Source organism: Chinchilla lanigera, unplaced genomic scaffold, assembly GCF_000276665.1.
Source record: "Chinchilla lanigera isolate Chin_1 unplaced genomic scaffold, ChiLan1.0 scaffold00094, whole genome shotgun sequence".
In the NCBI taxonomy this organism is placed as follows: Eukaryota; Metazoa; Chordata; class Mammalia; order Rodentia; family Chinchillidae; genus Chinchilla; species Chinchilla lanigera.
This window is the reverse complement of record NW_004955495.1, coordinates 2,069,652-2,091,203: the sequence shown is the minus strand read 5'-3', so window position 1 is coordinate 2,091,203 and position 21,552 is coordinate 2,069,652. Positions and strand designations below refer to the sequence as shown.

The following is a 21,552-nucleotide window of genomic DNA, read 5'->3' as shown; positions in this document are numbered from 1 at the left end:
AAAACAGATGTACTGCACATGGGAAAATGACCAGGGAGGGAGGGCGAAGGAAAAAGGCGAGGGCAGGGGCCATACGAAACCACGCCTCCCATTCCCCAAGGGAAAGTGAGCACTGCGTCCCGCAAACCTGTGCTAATTGGAGTTTTCAAAATCAAGGAAAAAACTAGTGCTAGGTAACGTGGCCACTGACACACGAATAAAGCTGGGGCCCTACTTTGTAGCATAAATTTATTTAAAAATGCAACAGAAGGGCTGGGGATTTAGCTCAGTGGTACAGTGCCTGCCTGGCAAGTGCAAGGTCGTGAGTTTGATTCCTGGTCCCGAAAGAAAAACAAAAAATACTAAACATGCGACAGAGACCGTAGTATAAGAAGTAAATCTGTAACACTCTGAGAAAAAAATGAGTGAATCTTAGTCACCTTGGGCTTGGCAGTTGTTTCTCAGATTCAATGCTGGGCAAGAAAGGAAAACTGTTCAGTGATCAAGTGAAACGGGGCGAGGAGGGCAAGGAGACGCCCACACACGAGCCAGGGCCCGGCGATGCCCGGCTCTGCTCAGAGGCTCATCAAGCACCCTCAGGATTTAAGGTGCTTTGCCCACATTTTCCAAGTGGGCAAAGGCCAGGGCACTTGGGCATGCATGGCCTACAGCCCTAGGGGCTTGCTAGGCTGAGGCAGGAGGATTGTTTGAGTTTGGGGCCTGCCAGGGGCAACGGAATGAGACACCAATTTGAAATAAAACCCCCTAAACCACCTAACAAGAAAGGGGGCCCAGGGAGTGATGCGTCTTTTTCTCCAGAAGCTGTTAACAATCGCCACTCAGCTCAGCAACAGCAGCCCACGCGCAGAAGCAGTGGGCCAGAGGACCAGTGGGGCAGTGTGGCCGGGGTGGGCCACGTCGGTCCTCCACGAGACTGCGGGGCAAAAGCGCACAGCCACTCGGGCCACTGTCCCCCAGCGTTCTGTGCTTTTTCTTTCGGTCATCCTTCTGCCCCCATCCCCGTACTAAGGGATGGGACCCAGGGCCGCACGCAGACCTACATCCCCAGGCCTGCTCGTTTGTTATTGCTTATGACTCTGCTAAGTTGCCCAAAGTGAGCTCAGACTTGTGATCCTCCTGCCTCAGCTTCCCGGAGTGCTGCAATTTCAGCACGGGCCACCAAGCCCGGCCGTAGTGATTCTCTGAAGAGTTAAAGCATGGAATGACCACTTGTTCCAACAATGCTCTCCAGGTATATACCCAAGAAAAATCAAAGCGTACGTCCACACAGAAACGAGCACACGAATGTCGACAGCAGCGCTATTCACAGTGCCCCGAACACTACCACACACACGGTGTCACTACTGAGAGGAGAGCATCGTCCCACGCACGTCACCACCATCTACCCGGAAGGGGCGCAGTGCTGCATGCACTGCTGTGCAGATGCGCCTCGAAAATATTAGGCCCAGTGAGAGCAGCTGATGCCAATCATGGGCCCCAAGATGCCCCCAAGATGTGGTATCCCCAACAGGCACAGCGGTGCAGACACAGCACGGCCGTCACTGCGATGCTGGGCGGCGACAGCAGCCCGGGGGCTTCTCTGGGGCGGTGACATGTTCTGTCACACTAGCACTACCGGGCCAGGCGCAGCTTGGTGGCAGAGCCCCAGGCCAGCACGGCCAGGGTCTTGGGTTCAAACCCAGTCTTGCAAAAAACCTAGCAGGGCTATTACCCTGGACACCCCAACAGGGTGAGCAGCGTGTAAACTACCCCAGGCAGGAGTTCCCCACGTGGCGCCCAGGGCGGGCTCATTCACATTTAAAGGGCGCCTGCTGCCCGCAAGTGCAGGGCAGGCCTGCGCCGGGCCCCTCCCCTCCCCTGGGGCTGCCCTCAAGGCTCGTGAGCTCTGGGAGCCCCGCTCCCAGTGGCCTAACAGCTTCCGTGGGGCCGCGCGCACGGCTCAGGCCGAGCGCGGCAGCTGCCTTCTCGGAAGGGCCGTCCGGGCTGTTCCCGGCACGCAGCGTGGGGCCGTGCTCACCCCCGGCCCTGTGCCGGGCCTCAGACCAGGTCGGGCCCAAGCTGCCACAGGGTGCTGCTGCGGACCTTGATACAAAGCGCCCGCATGGTGCAAGGGGCTGGGGAGGCCCCACGGCAGGTCCCGGGCACTGTGAGGGGTGACTCAGTCGGCTTAGCTGCGCCGCCGGGGCAGGTACCGGCTGCTAAACAAAGGCTGTCACCTCCACAGCAGGGGCCGCCCCAGAGCAGGCGAGGAGCTCAGCTCAGGGCCCTGCGTGCGGTGACCTGCAGAGAGCGAGTTCACGCTGCTTCCCCTACACGGCGGGCGGCACCTCGCCTCACCCTCCGCGGGCTCAGGCAGCAGTGGCGCCATTCTGTGGCACCATGCGGGAGCCCTGGCCCCCGCCCCGCCAGGCCGGCCTGTGGGCCCGGCCCTCTCCGGCATGTACCTTGAGCCACTGCTTCTCCGTGAGCGAGTCGCTGTAGTCCACCTCCTTGCGGTGGCGGGAGCCACGCCCGAACATCTTCTCCTCCTCCTCCTCACACGTCAGCCGCTCCACCTCCGCGTCGTCCTTGATTATCCAGGATGGGAGCTCGTCCTCCTCCATGAGGCGCGGCTTGCGCTTGGGGTTGCGGGCCTCCTCGCGCCGGCGGTCCAGGTCCATGCGCTGGCGGTGGGCAGAGGGAGATGCGTCAGCACGGGGACAACCACAGGCCACAGCCACGGGATCACTGGGAGCCTGGCCACCACGAGTAACGGGACCAAGAGCCCTGGGGGCGTGGACGCCAGCAGAGGGCGGCGGTGGCAGCTCCACACAAGCACCTCCACGCAGGACAACGTCCTCCCAGGCTAAAGGGCCCCGTCCCACTTTATGTGGTCACCTGGGCCCTCGACAGCCCCTTGCCCTGGATGGCATTAATTCTCTCTGCAGGGGGTGGGGCCTTAGGACGGTCACCCAGCAGGACCAGCGGGCCAAGGGCCACACGCAAACCGAGGTCCCTGCGGTCTGTACGACGCACTAAGGGTCAAGGTTGGGGCCACAGACGGCACGAGTGACCCCACTGAGAGCTGCCCAGCTCCACGAGCTGCTGGGAATGCCTGCCAGCGCCACACGCGACCGACGGCAAGGCGGGGACGCACAGCACCCTGAAGATGCACACACCACGGCGGCCTCGTCCCTCCCTGCCCGCCGCCCCAGAGCTCACCATGAACAGGTCGAACTCCTCCTCGTGCCGGGCGATCATCTGGTTGACCGTCTCGTCATCGGGCACCTCGTCTTCCTCCTACAAGATTACAAGGCTTTAGTGCGACGGCGGAGGGGCCGGGCTGGGCGGCGGCCGAGCTCAGAGGCGAGCGGCGGCGTCCGTGGGAAATGGCGACCCGGTGTGGCTGCGGCGGACGGGGCCACACGGCAGCGAGAGGCTCACACACGCACACGCACACGCACTTCGTGGGACCAGGGCCCTGCTGGCCGGCTCAGCTGAGAAGCCGAGGATTGAATGGGCGTGGAGACTGAACTACCCCTCTCACCTTTAGAGGTGGCTCCTCCAAGTCGGGGGTGACGCCCGCTGGCGGAGGGGCCGTGTGGGCGAAGCTGGCACTGCCGCTGCCCGTGCTGCAGTGTCTGCTCTGTGGATAAATAGAGGACTTCAGTCTCCAGGGCTGTCAATCCGGCGTCTGTCACCAGCAGTTCAGAAAAAAAAAACCACTTCAAAGGGAAGCAAGTACTCATCCTCTTTCCGCTCAGCCCACACTCCCTTTACTCCAAAGGGATGCAAAAAAAATAAGAGTGCAAAAAAAGGTACAAAACCAAAAATGAAAGCCGCTCATGCGTCCACCACTCACGCGGGGAGGGGCCGGGGCCGGGCCCGGCGCTGCGCTCACCTCGTCCTGCTCCTCGTGCTCCAGGATGGCCTGCAGGAAGGCGCGCCGCTCGTGGCTGGACGACTTCTGGTCGAACATGCCCGCCTGGATCACCTTCTGGTCCACATTGAGCTTGTACTTGGCGGCCGCCAGGATCTTCTCCTCCACGCTGTTCACGGTGCAGAGGCGGAGCACGCGCACCTCGTTCTGCTGCCCAATGCGGTGCGCCCGGTCCTGCGCTTGCAGGTCCTGCAGGAGACGGCCATCAGTGCCACGCTGGTCCCCTCTGCACCCGCCCGGCCCGTCTGCCCACCCCGACCAGCCACCGTGTGAGACGGGAGCTCAGGAGCAAGACCTGGCCTATGGCCTTTGTCCCGGGGGCCGGGGGCTCTTTTGGACCCCAGAAGTGACACTCTGCCTTACTGTCCCCTGACACGCTTGGGAAGAAAGCGCCATTTCAGAAGATGACTCCTGGGCCTTACATTCCCCCATGCCCGTCAGCCCTGTGTGTCCTTGGCGTGGCCATGTCACCGTCTACAGACCAGCAACGATGGCAGCACAGGGGTGCCTTGTGTGGCTGCAAGCGCTGGAGCTGTGCAGCCCAGGCCTAGAGCTGGCTGACCTTACCCTCTCTGAACCTTCATCCTGCTGACGGCGGCCTCTCGGGCCTGCTGTGTGAACTAACGTAGCAGCCACAGCTGCAAACACCATTCTTCCCATCATCCCTAGCACAGAGCATGGAGGCTCCCAGAAATGGTCCCTACCTTGGAACCATTTATTTTTATTTTTTATTTATTTTGTTATTTTGAGACAAGGTCTCGCTACACACTTCAGGCTGGCCTTGAACTCACTTTGTAGCCCAGGATGGTCTCGAACTCACAACGATCCTCCTGCCTCAGCCTCCCAAGTGCTGCGATTACAGGCATAGGCCACCAAGCCCAGCTTCGCTTGGCACCATTTCAGTACCCTCCCGTGGCGGGGACAGGAGCCTCGGGCCGCCCTTTGCGGGCTCCTGGGCCTGCTTGCTGGCTGGGGCTCTGCCCATGTTCTGGGACTCTGGCCAGTTATCAGGTAATTACATCCACACAGGGCAGAGGGGACGTGAGCGACACTCAAGTCGCTCTCAGATGGACTGATTTACACACTGCGCTGGCCGCCAGGCTGGGAAGGATACACCCAGACCCCACCGATGGGTGGAAGTAGGTGGCAGAAGCAGGCACACCGTGAGTGGGACACGTCCATGACCTGCGAAGTGCCTCACACAAGTCCCCTGAGAGGGACGAGGCCTCCAGGGCGAGGGGTCACTCTGACAAACCCAAGTGGGGCGCCGCCAACTGGGCTGAGAGGGACGCCCAGGACCACGTGCAGGAACACCGGTGGCTAAGGGGCAGCTGGGGGGCTCGCAGGGGTCCCGGGGCAGGTGAGGACACCTGTGGGTGGATGCGCGCACTCTGCTGCGTGCGGCGGCTGCCTACCCTGAGACGCCCCGCCTGTGCGAGCTGCACCGGCCAGCACGGGGCGCACTGCTGACTTCCCAGCTGGGGACACCGGCTCGGCCCAAACTGTGCTGTGCACAGCGCCATCGTGCGGGCAGAGTGGGCCTGGAAGGGCCACAGCCGGAAATAACCCGGAGTTACTGCTGAGGGGCCAGGCACCCCATGTGTGGCTGGATTACCTAACGCCGGGAAACGGACACCTTCAAGGCACGACCTGCTACCTTCCCGCCCGGAGGTCGGCCCTGTCCACCCCGAGGAGCCCTCGGGCCCGCCTGCGTGGTTACCTGGTGGGGGTTCCAGTCGCTGTCGAAGATGATCACAGTGTCCGCCGACTGTAGGTTGAGCCCCAGCCCGCCGGCGCGCGTGCTGAGCAGGAAGATGAAGTACTCGGAGCCGGGCTCGTTGAAGGTCTTGAGCAGCATGCCCCGGTCCTCCGCCTTCGTGGTTCCTGTGGCGGGGAGAGCGTGAGTGGAGGGCGGGCGGCGGGGCCCAGGGATGTCCCATCCCGGCACAGAAAGACAGGTCCCGCTCGTGCGTGCAGCTGGCAGGTCTCCATGGGACGGTGCTTGGCAGAACTGTCCGGCGGGGCTGGAGCACGGGGCCGCCCAACTAGTGCCACTGCCGCCACACACCCCGCCACCTCCCCGACTTCCTGCTCAGCTCTACTAGGTGGCAAGTGGCCCAGTGGCTAATGCCACCAACACTGCTACCCCTCAGACACACGAGGGGCTGGCGACTCCACAGAGGGGTCCTATGGGCTGAGTCCCCAAGGAACGGCCAGAGACCACAGGCAGGATGGGTGACTCTGATACCCAAAATCCTGAGCAGAGGAGTTGGGGGAGTAGCGGCTGCAGGGGCCCGTATGGGGCAGCCCAGAAGAGGGCACTCAGCAGCGCTGCTGTCTGCATGCGGCTCAATGGGGCAGTCAAGCTTCCCTGGCTGCTGGGAGCTAGACTAAGGCTGCCCCTGGCAAACTGAGGGGATATCACATGCTCCTTGTCACGGGCCCCACGTCATCACAGGCACAACAAGGGGCCTGGTGCCCACTCAGCCTAGGTGCCCTCAGCCTGCTGCCTTCCCAGATGTCCCACGGCCAGGCAGGTGTGTGTGGTGACAACCAAGGCCGGGCCCCCACACTGCCCCTCCCTCTGCTCTGGAGGAGACACACGCCCACCTGCGCCACGGCTGTGTGTATTGTGGTGGATGGCGCTATGGCCAAGCAGACACAAGCCCTGGCCTTCGAGGGGTCAGGAGCAATAGCTGGAGAGGCCAGCACAGGGCATGGGGCCTTGGCCATGAGGGCCTCAGCCTCGAACCAGCGGGGCACCCTGAAGGCGGTGGGGGCAAGGACAATTCAGAGAGCACAGTGGGGCACCATGCATGGTAGGGTCCCCAGAGATGGACAGAAGGACACCAGAAAGCACAAAACCACAGCCTACAAGACGCTCAGTACGAAAGGCAGGGAGGGGACAAGGGAACGGGCGGGGGGTCCTGCCATGAGACGCGCTTATGGATGAGCTTAGGAAAACCTCAGACATGGGAAAAGGAAGACAGAAGCTGCTCAGCCGCTCTGCCCCGTGGGCCCTGACCAGCCTGAGGCGGCGCCTCGGGGCCCCGGCCTTCCAGAGCTCCGTGGGGGCGGGGAGGGAGCAGGGTCCACAAGGGACACGGGCACAGGGCAAGCTGCACGCCCCTCCCTCAGTGGGTCTGCTGATTCCAGCTCCAGGCCTGGCTGCTGTGAACAGTCCACCCCGGGACGGGAGGGGACAGGACGGGACGGGACAGGCATGTGGCTCCAGATGGCTGGGAGAGTGGGCCCTGGGCCTGTGCCGGTGGCTGAGCTGCCGTGCAGTGAGGGCAGCAGCACCGGGGAAAGGGCCCCGTGAATGTGCCGCACCTGGATGCGGCTGTGCCTGATGCTGCTGGCCTGGGGGGATGAGCACCGGGAGCCACACACAGCCTCCGCTTCACAGCCCGTGCCAGGCCTTTCCATGCCTTCCTGAGCCACCACCACCCACTGGCCCAGCCTGCACCTCTGCCGGCCCCGCTGGCAGGAGCCCCGGCCCGGCCTGCCCCACTCACCGTCCAGCCTGAGGTATTTGAAGCCGCGGTAGGCGAAGTAATCTTCCATGATGGTCATGAGGGAGGTCATCTGGCAAAAGAGCAGCACTTTGTGGTTGGTGGCGCGCAGCTTGGGCAGGATTCGATCAAGGAGCTCAAACTTGCCCGAGGCACGATACAGGTCCAGCCTGGTGCACGGCAGGGCGGGAAGAACGAGCGTCAGGAACGCAGCCCCCAGGGGCAGGAGCAGCAAGAGCACAGGTGGCTTCAGAAAGCGGCCACTACCCAACCACAGCACAGCCCTTTCACCCCCGAGAGAAACAAGGCCACCCCTGGTGAAGGGCGCGGTACGGGGAAACCAGCCGCTTGTCACCTAGCGCTGCTTTGATGAAGACCAAGGCAGGCATACACTAGGGCTCTGTCCCCGTCCCCTCAGCAGAAGCTCTGGGTGCAAAAGCTGCACTGGAGACAGGCTCCTTGCCACTTGGAACACAGGCACCGTGGCGTTACTTCCCTACCCGCAGGAAGCGCGGTGGGCAGCGCTGGGCCCCAACCACGGGGACACACTACGAGGCCGCCTGCTGCCTGCGTGGTCTCACCTGGGGGCTGAGGCAGCGCGGTCCGCGCCGCCCAAAGAACACCCACAGACACAGCGGCACAGGGCGAGAGGCGCCCAGCAGGCTCAGGGAAGGAGGCCCAGGTTGTCCTGAGGCCCAGCGGGCAGAGCACAGAGCGGGCCAGGAGGCGTCTGTCTCAAGCCTGCCTCTCGGAAGACACGGGGTCAACTCCGAGGGTGCAAGGTGCTGGTCCCCCCCTCTGGGGCCTACTCTATCTGGTGAATGCTGTGCTGTGGACGCCAGACAGACATGTCCCCCAGGCCAGCCCAACAAGAGCAAAGCCCCGTTTCGGTCCCACGCAGCGGGAAGCTCCTCACCCTTGCACGATGCCACCGGTGAAGCCCAGGTGCTCTGAGAAGGACTCCTGCAATGGGACGGGACAGTCACTGTTGCGGTCACTGTCCTGACGCACACACCCCAGAGGGAAGGCGCAGCCACGGTACCCTCAGCCACCGATGCTGGTACACAAAGGCGCCACGGCCAGGACGCCCTAGGATGTCTACACCAGCAAGTGCAGACACGAGCTGCCTCCCCTAGTGCCAGCCCAGGCTGCCCTCGAGCCCAGCTGCCCCAGGTGCATGGAGCACGCAGACAGCAGGGCTCACACTCAGGCCACCCTGAGGCAGTGCCGCAGGACCCACCTCTGCCGAGCACTGCATTTCCTAGCGGGGTTCGGATGCTTTAAGGTAAGCACGTACAGCTCAGATGGGTACAGCTCAGTGGCAGAGCACAAGCCGGGCATCCTGGGCCCTGGGCTCCATCCCCGGCACCAGAGATTAGAAAGCTTTGCCAAGGGAAGGGTTACAAAGAGGCAAGTGTACAGCCGTTGCTGTTCAACACATTCAAGACATTTTGTCCTTTTCGAGATGGTCTCACTTTGTAGTGCAGGCTGGCCTTGAACCGGTGAGCCTCCTGCCTCAGCCTCCCAAGTACTAGGATTATAAATGTGGGCTGTTATGCCCACGCCCAACTAAGACTACTCTTTGAAAAGCCATCAGAGGTGACGTGAACCCGTGCATGTCAGCCGTGCCACGCAGCGTGGGGCGGCGGACGGGCCTCACCTCGATGTGCTGGAACATGTAGGGGTGGTTGCAGATCTTCCTCAGCTGCATGATGGTGTTCATCAAGGTCTTGGTGCCGCCTTTGCCCTGGGGAAGGAGAGGAGAATGTGTCTTCTGTCAGGGTGGACAGCTGGGCGCAGGGCAGTGCAGTGGGAACAGGGCCAGAGGGACTGAAGGGCCTAGGGACGCAGAGCCCGCTGGGCACACTGGGAAGGGGGAGATGGTGGTGAGACGGAACAAGGTGTGTCTGGCCGGGAGCTGAGGCAGCGATGCAGGTTTCCCTGGTGGCCGCGGGGCTCGTGGGAGGGCCTAGCTGGGTGAGCCACAGACTCAGGAGAGCCAGGGCCAGTGGGCGGCTGTTCTGGCCGGACGGAAACCAGTACACAGGGCTGCAGCAGCTCAGGTAGCAAGGGACCTGGAGACAGTGCTGCATGAGGTGGTGGGGACTCGGCTGTGGCCGGCGCTGGGGCAGGCCTGCGGGGCCTGTGTGCTCTGCGGAGGGCAGGCTCAGCCCTGCGGCAGGGAGTGGGGCCTGGACCACCAAGGACCCTGAAGGGGATGCTGGCAACCCCAGCACAGATCGGGAAAGGAAGCGGGGCTCCCTGTTCCTCACCTTGCTGACTGAGGACGCCAGCTAGCAGCCCAGGGAACAGCCCCCAAACAGAACCATACGGACCCAGCTGTCCCCTCAGGCCACCCCCAGGGCCTCATCCACAGCAAGAGGTGGGAGCCCTGCCAGCTACAGCGGCCCAAGGCCAAAGCCCAGGCTGCCCAGTGCCCTCCCTGACCCGGGGACCCCGGAAGCCTACCTTCTTGTCCTTCTCGGAGCCATCGGTGAGCAGCACGCCCTTGGCCTGCATGTGCCGGTACAGCACGCGCTGCAGTGCAGACATGTCGCACTTGATGACATACTCCACCTGCGGGAGATGGGCGCTCAGCGGCTGCACGGCCAAGGCACTCCGCCCACCACCCGCCCTGCCGTGCGTCAGGCTCAGGGTGATGGGGAGGAACCCCCAAGGCTGGAGCTGAGGGTGGACAGGGCGAGAGGGATTCTGGCCAGGACGGGCAACTGGGCCTGTTCTGGAGGGATTTCCAGTCGGCCGGGGAACACGGGGCAAGAGCATGTACCTGCCCCTGGACCAGGGACTCCGGGGGTGGCTCAGAGCCGCCGTACTGGGGAGTGGCCCATGGCCTCCTGCGCGGGCTCCCCGCCACTGACAGGACAAGCACCATCACTACCCCACGCCGTGCTGATGGGGCAGGGCTGGGACTCTGAGGTCACCCAACCACAGCCACCCTGGGGACACCGCCCACACGATGTCGTTTGCAGCGTCCTGCCAGGCCCACCTTCTCAGGCAGCTGGGCCTCAACTTCCTTCTTGAGCCGCCGGAGCAGGAAGGGCCGAAGCACTTTGTGGAGACGCCGGATGATGAGGATCGTTTCCTCCTCGTTCAGGTCCACCTGCCCCAGAGAGGCCCGAGTTACCTCCGGGGCGGCTTGTCCAAGGGTAGGGATGGGGATGGGATGGACAGGGCCAGCGGGAGCTGGGGCCGCCCTGCTTCATGCTTCCTCAAGGGTCCACCGCCCCTCACAGAATTCTGGATGTGTGGGGTCATGAACCCAAGGGCCCTGGACTCTGGATGCCTCCCCTACAACACGGCAACTCGCTGCATATCCACAACCCACCAAGGGCGGCCTAACTAAAGCCAGTCAGCCTCGGGGCCCAGCACAGATGCAGTTGGGACAGGGGAGTCTCAGAGAGGGCGGCTCTGTCACTGGGGCCCACACACTGTTGCCCAGCCCTCGAGGGACGGAGGAAAAGAAGCACTGCTCTCCCAGGGCACCTGCTCCTTGGTTAAGGAATTACATATTTTTAAAATGGTATTAAAAAAAAAATAGGAAAGGCAAGCACAGTGGTGCACACCTGTAATCAGACTATACAGGGAGGCTAAAGCAGGAGGATTACAAATTCAAGCCCAGCCTGGGCAATTTAGCAACTGCAAAGTAACAAGAGATGGGAGTGTGGCTTAGTGGAGGGGTTCTCCTGGGTTCCATCCCCAGTACTCCAAAAACAGACGGGAAAGGGAAAGAGAAAAAGCAGCACAGAAGGCTTGGCTTTTCTGTCAGCCCTGCGCGTCTCCGGAGCGGAAGTGAAACCGTGGCACTTGTCCTGGGGCACAGGAGCCCGGCCTCTGCAGAGGACGGCTCAGGAGGGGTGGCAGGTGGGATGCAGTGGCACGGGCGTCACCCTCACAGCGCTGCCCGTGTGCAGGCTCCCGCTGCTCTGTCCCCTCTGCCAGACAACTGCCTTCCCCCTCACCCCTCTCAGGCCCGCTCTGGAGGCTGCTGCGGGTGTGGCCTTTGCAGCTGGCTCAGGTACCTCCGACCACGAAGACGCGGCCCTCACGGGGCTGAGCCAGTGTGGCCTTCAGGCCGACGGTGCCATCGCGGCTCCCAAACAGAAAATGGCCACGGCAGCCTTGGAGATGAGCAGGAGACAGAAGCTGACTGTGGCTTCCTGCCTGAGACCTTCTGGGCCCTCTGCCCTTGCGGGAAGCCTGGACTCCCCAAAGGTACACACAGGGCATGGCCACCTCCCTTACGTGAACCCACGCCTGGCGCATGGGTCAGGGAACCCCTGGCTACACCTGCCAGGTCCTCACAGCTGCATTCCCAGCTCTGCCCTCCCGGTGCTGGGGCAAGGTCGGCCCTACTGTCAGCAGGGAGAGGGCGCCCCGCCAGGCACCCACCTTTTCCCCGGTCATGGCGAAGGGCGCATTGAACCACTGCTCGAAGGTGCTGCAGCTCTTGAAGATGGTGGGCAGCAGGAAGTTGAGCAGAGCCCAGAGCTCGGGCAGCTTGTTCTGCAGCGGCGTGCCCGTGAGCAGCAGGCGCCGCGGGGCCACGTAGTGCGTGTTGAGCACCTGCGTCAGCTTGCAGTGGTGGTTCTTCATGCGGTGGCCCTCGTCCACGATCATGTACTTCCAGCGGATCTGCGGGCGACAGCAGGGTGAGGGGCGGTGGCGGTGGCTGCCACGCAACACAGGCGAGCGGCCACGTGAGCCAAGAGGCCCCGGGGAGGGCGTGCTGAGGCGGACAGCAGCACTGCAGTCCCTGGGTCAGCCCGACAGGCTGCGGCGCACAGGGTGCAGACAGATGCAGACACTGTGACGCCTCTCAGGAAGAGCCAAGCTATGGGCGAGTCCTCTGGTTTTCTGAAGTCAGGGACGCCCGTGTTGAGCACAGGGACACGCCTAGGACACCACTCGCTGACTGGTGAGTCCCCCCCCCCCCAGGGGGTCTGGGCAAGGCCGTGACAGGTCCTTGCTTTTGAGACAGGGTCTCACTAGTCCATACTGGCCTTGCAGTCCTCCTGCCTCAGCCTCCCTAGTGTTGGGATTGTAAGTGTGAGCCAGTGTGCCCAGGCAGAATGGATGGTGTGGGTGTGGGTGTGCGTGGAGCATGTGGAGTACAGGGGACGGGACCCAGGGCCTCAGCCGCACAAGGCGGGTACACACGGAGCTGCAGCCATAAAGGCAGCTTCCATGTGAGCTCTGAGCACGGGCACAGCCCCCAGGGCCATAGCCAGGCACAGGGTGACTGCACATAGGCGTCCCAGGGAAACCCCGGCTCGGTCTCCAGTGCCCAGGGTGACCTGGCTTCCGCCCACTAAGGTCTGAGACTGGCAGCGCCTGGAGGGGCCAGGCCCACAGAGGGCAGCAACCACGAGTGGGGGCCGCTGGAAGCCAGGCATACATGCTAATCCAGTGCTACCGGGAGCATGGAGCCCAGGGCCTTACCCTGGGCGGACCTGGCTCTGCACCACGTTGCATCAGGGCTTGCAGGACAGGCACCATGGGACAGGCCTGACTGCCCGCCTGCCCGCTCCGCGTACACAGAAAGCCACAGCTCCCTTGTCCCCATACAGGGGGGCAGTAGAACATACCCAAAGGTCCTCGGTCATGGGGAGCCCTGCGCACCCGAGCCCCAGGGCCACAGCACTCACAGTACACGGTCCAGGCCTGCACACTCCCCACCAACACCCCCATCCCAGGGCCAGGCCACTTGTGCTCGGGCCTCGGTCATGCCACAGTGAGGACACACAGCGTCCAGGAAGAGGAAGCCAGCGCCAGCAGAGACGGGCCCCGGCGTGGCTGGAGACAGCTGGCACAAGCCCCGGGTAGGCATCACCCTCACAAGCAGATGCAGATCTAAGAGAGCCCTGCAAGGGCTCCTGAGCAGACAGGCAGCGTGATGAGCAGGGGACGATGCAGCAGCCCCCGCCATGCTACCTTGGCGAGGATGTGCTTGTCCTTGATGATGTACTCGTAGGTGGTCAGCAGGACGTTGAACTTGCCGCTGCGCAGCTGGGGTACGAAAGCCCGTCTTGCCGCTGGAGAGCCCTGGGGGGACAGGGCGCAGCTCAGCCTCCTGGGCCAGGTGACGAGGACAGGCAAGAGGTGCCCATAGCTGGCCAGGGACAGCAGCCCTGACAGGGAGGGCTCAGATGCGCCAGAGGTGCAGAGCACACATAGCGGGGACAGCAGAGCCACCTCTGGCCACCAGCCTGGTGGCTGACTGGCCTCTAACTCAGACCTCCTAACTGGAAGCCAGGGCAGCCTCGCCAGGTGACAGCAGCGGAGATCACTCAGCCCCCCCGCTCCCCCCCGGCCCACTGCCCCGTCCTTCCCATTCCCGATCCCTGGCCCGTGGGGTTGGGCTCCCAGCTCTGGCCTGGGGAACTACCTGCGCCCCAATCCCGACAACCCCTCCCCTCCGACCCCCAAGCATGCTGTACTGTCAGACCCTACTTTGTCACTGCACAGGCAGGACAGACCGGACCTGGGGAATCCTACCACAGGTATACACCAGGCACTGCCACTCTGCCTCAGTTTCCCCACCTGCAGTCTAGCCCCACTCTAGGTCCTGCTTCACGGGACAGAGGTGAGAACATGAACAGATCTTGGGGCAGTGCTTGGAGCAGGCCTGGCTCAAGGCCCAGAGGCCCCGGGCGTCCCGTCACTGAGCGGCCCACTGTGACTCCAGTACTGGCACACAGTGGATTTAAACCAGAGCTCAGAGTGGAGCTCGCAACCCTCCACTGACGGCTTCGGTGTCTGCTATGTGGCTCAACAGACGCTGCGTCAAAACCATCTTCTGCAACCTGAATCTCCAACTTCCTCCTTCAGAGTAAGCGTTTCTGCCTCAAAATAAGCGACCCCACGCCTGCATCATTTCATGACCTATCGAAGGACAGGCACACGAAGGCCCAGTCCCCGCGCAGACGGCGCCCTCTCTGCTCCCCAGCCCTCTGCTGCAACGTACCTTGTAGGACACCTTCACCACGGAGGGCGCCCACTTGTCGAATTCGTACGCCCAGTTTGACAGTGTCCTGAAGAGACAAGGAAGAGACAGTCAGGTTCCACTCTGCCCCGTGTGACCGTGGCCCTCAGGGAAGCAAGAGGCAGCAGGGCAGGAAGGGAAGGCACTGCAGACAGAGGACAGGGACACGAGGACGGTGATGAGGACAGGAGCAGCTACTGCTTGGGTGGGAGGAGCCTGGACGGACCTGGGGGGCCAAGAACTGGGGCCTGGAGAGCAGAGCTGTGCCCCTGCTCCGGGTCACACGCCCCTTGGAGAACAGTCTAGCGACAGTAACGACGGTAATATATGTGCACCTGCTGCCAGGAAGAACGCCAGGCCTGCGGGTGCCAGGCTGCCGGCTCAGAACCGTGCTGGGGACTGTGCCGTGGACCCCTGGGGAGGGGGAAGGCCCAAGGGCTCTTTCTGCCACCTTGGAAGTGACGACGGCAGCCCCAGAGCTGTGTACGCAGTGCAAGGCGGGACGAAGGCGGCCAGCAGGGAAGAGCAGCTGCGTCTGGGGACCGGGCAAGGGACCTGGCATTGACAGGACAGGAGGGCAGGGACCCCTAGCAGAGCACAAGGCGGCAACGAGGTCAAGTTCCAGGAGCTTCAGGCTGGGGCCGGGCACAAGGAGCCGCCGGGATTGAGACAGGATTCTGGAGACAGATCTAGCCACTGCGGGCAGGGCCAGGCCCGTGTCGCACCCACACAGCCACGGGCAGACGCAGTCCGCTGTGACACCGGGCTCAGACTGCTGTGGTGAGAGCTCTCGAAGGAGGGGTGCCCACAGCTGCAAACACGGCTGCCACCCTCTGCCCTCATCACCCTGTGAACCCAGGGGAGCCGACGGGGCAGCGCAGCCACCCTGCAACCACAGGCAGGGGGCGCTGGGGCAGGAGGCAGTGGCTAAGGGTGAGTGACAGAGAACGCGAGGAGCCTGGGTCCCTGACGGTCTCCTGGCACTGTGCTTCCCCTTCCCGAGGACCAGCGCGGCCTCCCTAGTTTAGTTGCTGAGATCGTTTCCACTTCAGAGAGCAACGGCGGCCAGGTAAGGCACTCAGAGAAACTGAGGGCCAAACCGCAAGAGCGAGGCTCTGCAGTGGGGGGAGCAGGGCGGGTCCTGAGGGGGTGGGGGTACAGAGCAGCAGGCCCGGCGGGGCGCCGTGGGAGAGGAGAGGACGTGCAGCGTGGCCACCTGCCTGGCGCCGTGGGAAAGGCAAGGAGCTGACCAGGGCTTCACGGCGGGCGTCACTGGCCCTGAGCGCTCGCTCACTCTGGCAGGGCCATGGGACACTGCCGTCCGTGTCCAGGGAAGGGACCGCTGCAAGGCCCACCTGAAGCTTAAGAGAGACAGAGGCTAGGGCTGCACCTCACAGCTGTGTGCGCACGGGGACACAGACTTCCCAGGCCGGCCACGCCAAGGGTCCTGAGCAGCGACACCCAGAAGCAAACCCTGCTTGGCCTGAGGCTTTTAAAAAAATGACTGTAATCATTATTTGATGCACGTTCAAATGAAAGCCGTAAGCAGCAGCAGAAGCACAGAGCTTTATGAAGGCCACAAAGTCTTGGAGGCACCAGGGATGCAGGTGGAAATGGGGCAGGCCGAGGGCCACGCAGTGCCTGTGGTTAGCACAGCGCCCCGGGGTGCGCTGCCCTGCATGCCGTCCACAGAGAACTCGGGACGCGGCTATGCAGACTCCCTCCCCGCGGGGAGAAGCTGGCAGCAGGTCCCTGGGAGCTGAGACCCCCAGGGTTAAACCTGCTGCTGTGGAAAGTGAGCTGCGTCCTGGGAGTCTGAGCAGTCTTGCCGTGGCTGGCTAGTGTCCTCCCCGGGCCAGTACTTGCTTCATTAGGGCTCTTTAGTTTTCATCTGTCCATCTTCTCACACAGCTCCACTAAAAGAAAGGCTGGAGCCGGTCGTGGTGGTGCACGCCTGTAACTGGAGCACTCAGGAGGCTGAGGCAGGCGGATCACTACAAGTTCAAGGCCAGCCTGAACTACAAAGTGCGTTCAAAACCATCCTCAATTGCATACTGAGACTCTGTCTCAAAAAGACTAAAAAAATAAGAAGGAAAGGCTGGAGGCCTGAAGGCTCACTAAGCCCTTCCCAGAGCCAAGACGTGCAGTTCGCCCTGGTTAGGCTGGTGGGCCAGGGCAGTCTTAAGTCCTGTGGCAGGTCCCACCCCCTCACTCTGACTGGATGGGGGACCAGGGCTCCTGGCCCACCTCCACTGCAGCCTCTTGGTCCAGCTTTCGTGGGAGACCATTTGGCCAGCCAGTGCCTTCTAGCTCCGTCTTCCGGAAGAGGAGAGACCAGGGCTATTTAGACAACACACTGAGTTCTAAAGTTCAGGAGTGGGGCACCTCCCGGGCCCGAACAGGAAGTCTCAAGAGCCCCAGCCGATGGGCCCTGCCATAGGGACAAAGGCGCCAAATGAGACAGCTCCCAGGGCCGAGGTTGGAATGGTTGGGAAAAAAAAAGAAATACGCCAGGTCACAGCACAGGTAAGTACCTATGAGTCCCTGCTGATGCAAATGGGAGGGCTGTCCGCAGCAGGGGAGGCTCACTGCACGCCCGGCCGTGCGCGGGCGCTGGGCTGAGCTCCCTCCTGGAGCACAGGAAGGAAGAGCAACCGCACAGCGATGCCAGGAGGGGCCGCGGCATCTGCAGTGACAGGCTGTGGGCTGGGGCGGGGGCCCGGCCGGGTGCCATGGAAAGGACATTCCCTGCTGTGGTCCTCTGCCAGAAACCCGCAGCTACTGCCATCTCACCACGGGAACAGCACGAAGCCAGCGCCCCTCCTCCAAGGGGAGGTGTGGACCGCGGGAGCACCCGCCTGACAGCGTGGCCCTGCCCTCCACCTGCACTCTCAGAGCAAACACAGAAAGGAATGTCAAGGTCAGTGAGCCCACAGCAAGTAGGCGGGGCACGGCACACGGCTGCAAGCCCAGCACTCTGGGAGGCTGAGGCCCGAGAACTTAGTGGGCACTTACCCCAAAATAAAACTTACGAAAGGCCTGGGGATGCAGCTCACTGTACAGCACTTGCCCGGTGCACAAAGGTCACTGAGTTCAATCCCCAGTATCAGACGGAAATGAATAAACCCACAAACAAAACTACGGCAGGGCAGAGGAACTGTCACAGACCAGAGGTGACGCCGACCTGACTGCTACAGGCGCCACAGACGTAGAAGAGGAAATGGACATCAGGGGGAGCTGTGAGTTCAAAGAAAGTGTAGAGGTCAGTGAGTAGCAAGGGGCCGTAGGTGGCTTCGCATCTGCGGAAACTGCCACAGGAACTGACATGTGGCCAAGGCCAGCGGAAACAGTGACAGGGACACAGTCCTCCCTGGGCCACGCTCACAGCTTTTCAGTGTCTCTGCAAATGCTGCCGACCGTCACCACAGCAACACAACTGGTTCACATCACAAGTACCCAGGAACCAGCCCACAGGGCCTCCCAGGTCACGTGTAGGACATGAGACAAAATAACTAAAGCTGGGCACAGTGGCACACACCTGTCACCCAGCACTTGGGGGCTGAGGCAGGAGAACTATAAGTTCAACTTAGCAACTTGGTGAGGGCTTGCCCGTTCCAAGATAAAAATACAACAAGAGCTGGGGATGTAGCTCAGGGCAAAGGCCGCAGCACATTCCTGTTGATGCTTGCATCTAGACGTCCCCTAAAGCCTCATGCCCACACAGGAGGGCTTCGGGAGGTGGCTGGATCGTGGGTGTGTGATAACCGATGGTTTAGCACGCGGTGGGGGATGGGTTTACTGAAGAGGGAAGCCCCACCCTGGGTGTTCATGGCAGCAACCAAAAGGCTTGTAAGCCTGGACTGGACAAAAAGTGTAGAAGGCAGGCTTGCTGCTCCTGCCTGCCCTGCCATGGACTGTTTCTCCTCTGCTGTGCGGCCCTGGAACCGCCCGACCATGGACGGAAACTTCTACAAACTGTGAGCTGAACTAAACCTTTCCCTATTTATCTTGTGGGTGTCGGGTATTTTGTTTCAGCAATGAGAAAGTAAGACCCAGTACGGGAGAGGGTGGCGGGGGATGACAGTGTCCACGAGCCTGTACTGACTTTTATAAATAAGTACATAAATGGGTAAGGGACAGCTCTCCCTAACCGAGGAATCCAAAGAACACATACAGGGACGTTGCAAACACACAGCCATGACTGGAACACCCTCTAACGATCCTTCCAGGCCAGATGAATTCTACAGTGGCCGCAAGTACTGGGGGAAGGAGGAGGTACGAGCAGTCTGAGTGTCGCTACAAGACGCTCAGTACCTACACAGAAAAGCTCCTGGGTTACAGTAAAAGCCGGCAGGCACTCCGGACCAGAAGCACAGCCAGCTCTCCCCAGGCTGCAGTGTCTCCGCGTTGAGTGCCTCTGGCTGTGACGCACCAAGTAGAGCGCAGCCTCACTCCCGGGGCTGCACAGACAAACCAAATGGAGAGATGCTCTCCCTGGCCTCTGCTGGGTCTCAGTATCTCAAACTCGTGAAGGACAAAGGAGGCCTAGGGACCGCAGAGGCAGCAGGTGGCCCCGGCTGAGTGTCTCCTGGGATCAGGGGAGGGCTGCACTGCAGAACCTGGCTGTCCCTGAGCGCCTGGACAGGGTAGGGTGCTGAGAGGAGAGGGAGCCCAGGAAGGCCAGTGGGCTCTGGGCTGCAGCGGGGATGGTGGGGTGTGGACCCAGGAAGCGGTCGGGGGGCACAGCTGCAAGCGGGGCCCAGGCGGGACGTGGCCCTGAGGCAAGCCCCAGCAGGGCACTCTGCGTGACAAATGTTTGCTCTGAGAGCCTCGTATGGCCTCCCCCTCACTTCCTGTGAGAGGTTCTTGTCACAAGCAACCCTGTGTAGAACTGATTGTGGGCCAGAAGAGGACAAAGACATCCTGCAAAAGCTGCCCATGGTGGACTGAGGAGCACCCCACCTGCCCCTGGAAACCGGAGGCAGCGTCTCAGGAGCCAACCTGACCTGGGTTCTGCCCACCTCCATTCATAAACTGGCCCTAAGCCCAAGGACATCAAAACGTGACCGAGCTGGAGACCGCGCCCTCAGAGGTGAGGATGTTAAGACACGGCCAGCAGGACGGGCTGCCCCAGTCCATCGGATCGGCGCAGGGGTCCACACGGGAAGGGCGTGTGCAGACATGGGGCACTGCCGGCAGCCTTGGGTGCGGAGCAAAGCCCCGGAGGAGCCCCAGCCCGCTGCGGTCCCGGACCACACTCACGAGAGAGGCACGATGATGAGGAAGGGCCCGTTGATGCGCTTGTGCTCCATGAGGTACGTGATGAGCGCGATGGTCTGGATGGTCTTGCCCAGGCCCATCTCGTCGGCCAGGATGCCGTTCAGGTTGTTGTTGTACAGGGACACTAGCCACTCCAAGCCCTTGATCTGCAGGGACAGTGATGGCCACGGCATGACGGAGGCTCCCACCGGACTCGAAGGCACCACCAGGCTCAAGTTCTGCCTGAGCCAGGCCACCCTCGGCAGAGCACTCTGCTCTGGACCAGCCCACCCTCCACTGCTCAGCTGCGCCCCGTGCCCGGGTCCCTGTGCCAGCTGCCCCGCACACACGGCCTCCCCTCAGGCTGCACAGCTCAGCGACACAGCGCATGCTTCGCGTGTGCAAGGCCCTGGGTTCGATCACCAACACCACCTAAGTTCATCTTCTGACACACACCGGAAAGTTCACTTCTAACTCATACAGCGCCTGTCTGTCCCTGCCGGACACTGCCCAACACCTGGGGAAAGCTGTCCATGCCAAGCGATCGGGGACTCTAGACAACCACGAGGGCCCCAGATGAAGGGACCCGTCCCGCAGTGCGATGAGCACGGCGTCCTGATCGTCCCTTCCCTACTCACTCAGGCCTCGGCCTGGGAGCGCTCCGGACACAGGCCCGAGGGAAGACGGTTTCCGCACTGAGAGTGCCACGGGGGAATGTGGGAATCTCACAAGCTAAGGAATAAGCTCCGGCCAAGCTGACTCCAGGGACCTGCCTGTTCCCATAGGGGATACAGCATGGAGCTGGGAGCTCCCTCAGGGGAAGCAGGCAGAGGAGAGGTCATAGCTGCACGGCAGGTGATGTGTCCTCTGGCTGGCAATAGGCCAGGAGCCTTCTGGGACTTACAGATGAGATAGGGACACTGGGCCCTGGGACAAGGAAACATCTCCTTCAAGCAACTTAAGTTTCCTGACACCAGGCCAGGCCCTGAGGCACAGGCAGAGCCTCCTGCCTGTCCCAGAAGAGCTGAGAGAGGGCCGCCCCGCTCCCTTACTTCCTGGAGGAAGGGCTGACGCCAGGGCTGCCAGCTGACTCTGTGCTCCTGACTCATCTCCCTGCCTGCACGGAATTCCAGGGACAAGGACAAACATGACTGCCAGCCCCGACTCTGGCCCTGCTGTGGCCACTCCTGACCTGTGTGGTTTTGCACAATTGCTGTGCCTGCGTCCCTTTCACCAGCACAAACTGGAGACCAGGGCCCGCTGTGCACAGGGCGCAGCCTTCTGCATGGCACACGCAGGGCATGGAGCACACCAGCTTGCTGAGGACCGACACAGCTTGGTTTCCACACAAAGCTAACAGCCCGAGTCTGCTTCACAGGAAACTGCAGCCCCGGACCAACTGCAAACTCCAGCTGGAGGACAACGGCCACCCAGCCCCCTGCACCTCTGTAGGGGCCACTCTGCGGGCGGGGGCCTGCCCCGCCTGTCGTACCTGGTACTGCTTGAGGACGCCATTGACCATGAGTGCTGACTGCTTGTCCACTCTCTCAGTGACGGCGTGGGCCACGGCATAGTAGGACTGCAGGCCACGAGCGAGGGCCTGTGACACGCCGTACTCGTCATCGACGTCTTGCTTGGCATTCCTGCAGCAAGACGAAACACCATGTGAGGACAGCACTCTGGGAGGTGGCCCTCTGCCCCAGGGGCTGGGGCTGCAGGACGGACACGGGAAGCACTGCCAAGGGTCTGGGGCCAGGCACGGCGCGAATGCCGACCCCAGGAGAAGCAGAGTGCGCTCCCAGCCCCCTTCACAGGCCAGCAGTGCTGCCAACGTGTCCCGCTGTGGAGAGGCCCGA

General features: G+C 62.2%; 1 protein-coding gene across 3 annotated transcripts in view; it reads right to left on the bottom strand.

Annotated features, from left to right (window-relative positions):
* The window catches only part of Smarca4 (SWI/SNF related, matrix associated, actin dependent regulator of chromatin, subfamily a, member 4), an 83,485-nt gene that overhangs the window by 13,952 nt on the left and 47,981 nt on the right, over nt 1-21,552 (bottom strand). For all 3 annotated transcript variants that reach the window (XM_013505176.1, XM_013505175.1, XM_013505177.1), the window contains 15 exons: nt 21,189-21,339; nt 19,700-19,863; nt 14,420-14,486; nt 13,387-13,497; nt 11,845-12,087; nt 10,442-10,555; nt 9,904-10,011; nt 9,095-9,181; nt 8,351-8,397; nt 7,438-7,604; nt 5,640-5,803; nt 3,881-4,108; nt 3,527-3,625; nt 3,202-3,279; nt 2,445-2,663 (listed from right to left, as the gene is read on the bottom strand). In XM_013505176.1, coding sequence (XP_013360630.1) covers nt 2,445-2,663; nt 3,202-3,279; nt 3,527-3,625; nt 3,881-4,108; nt 5,640-5,803; nt 7,438-7,604; nt 8,351-8,397; nt 9,095-9,181; nt 9,904-10,011; nt 10,442-10,555; nt 11,845-12,087; nt 13,387-13,497; nt 14,420-14,486; nt 19,700-19,863; nt 21,189-21,339 — 2,047 coding nt within the window. The remainder of the gene's footprint in view (nt 1-2,444; nt 2,664-3,201; nt 3,280-3,526; nt 3,626-3,880; nt 4,109-5,639; nt 5,804-7,437; nt 7,605-8,350; nt 8,398-9,094; nt 9,182-9,903; nt 10,012-10,441; nt 10,556-11,844; nt 12,088-13,386; nt 13,498-14,419; nt 14,487-19,699; nt 19,864-21,188; nt 21,340-21,552) is intronic.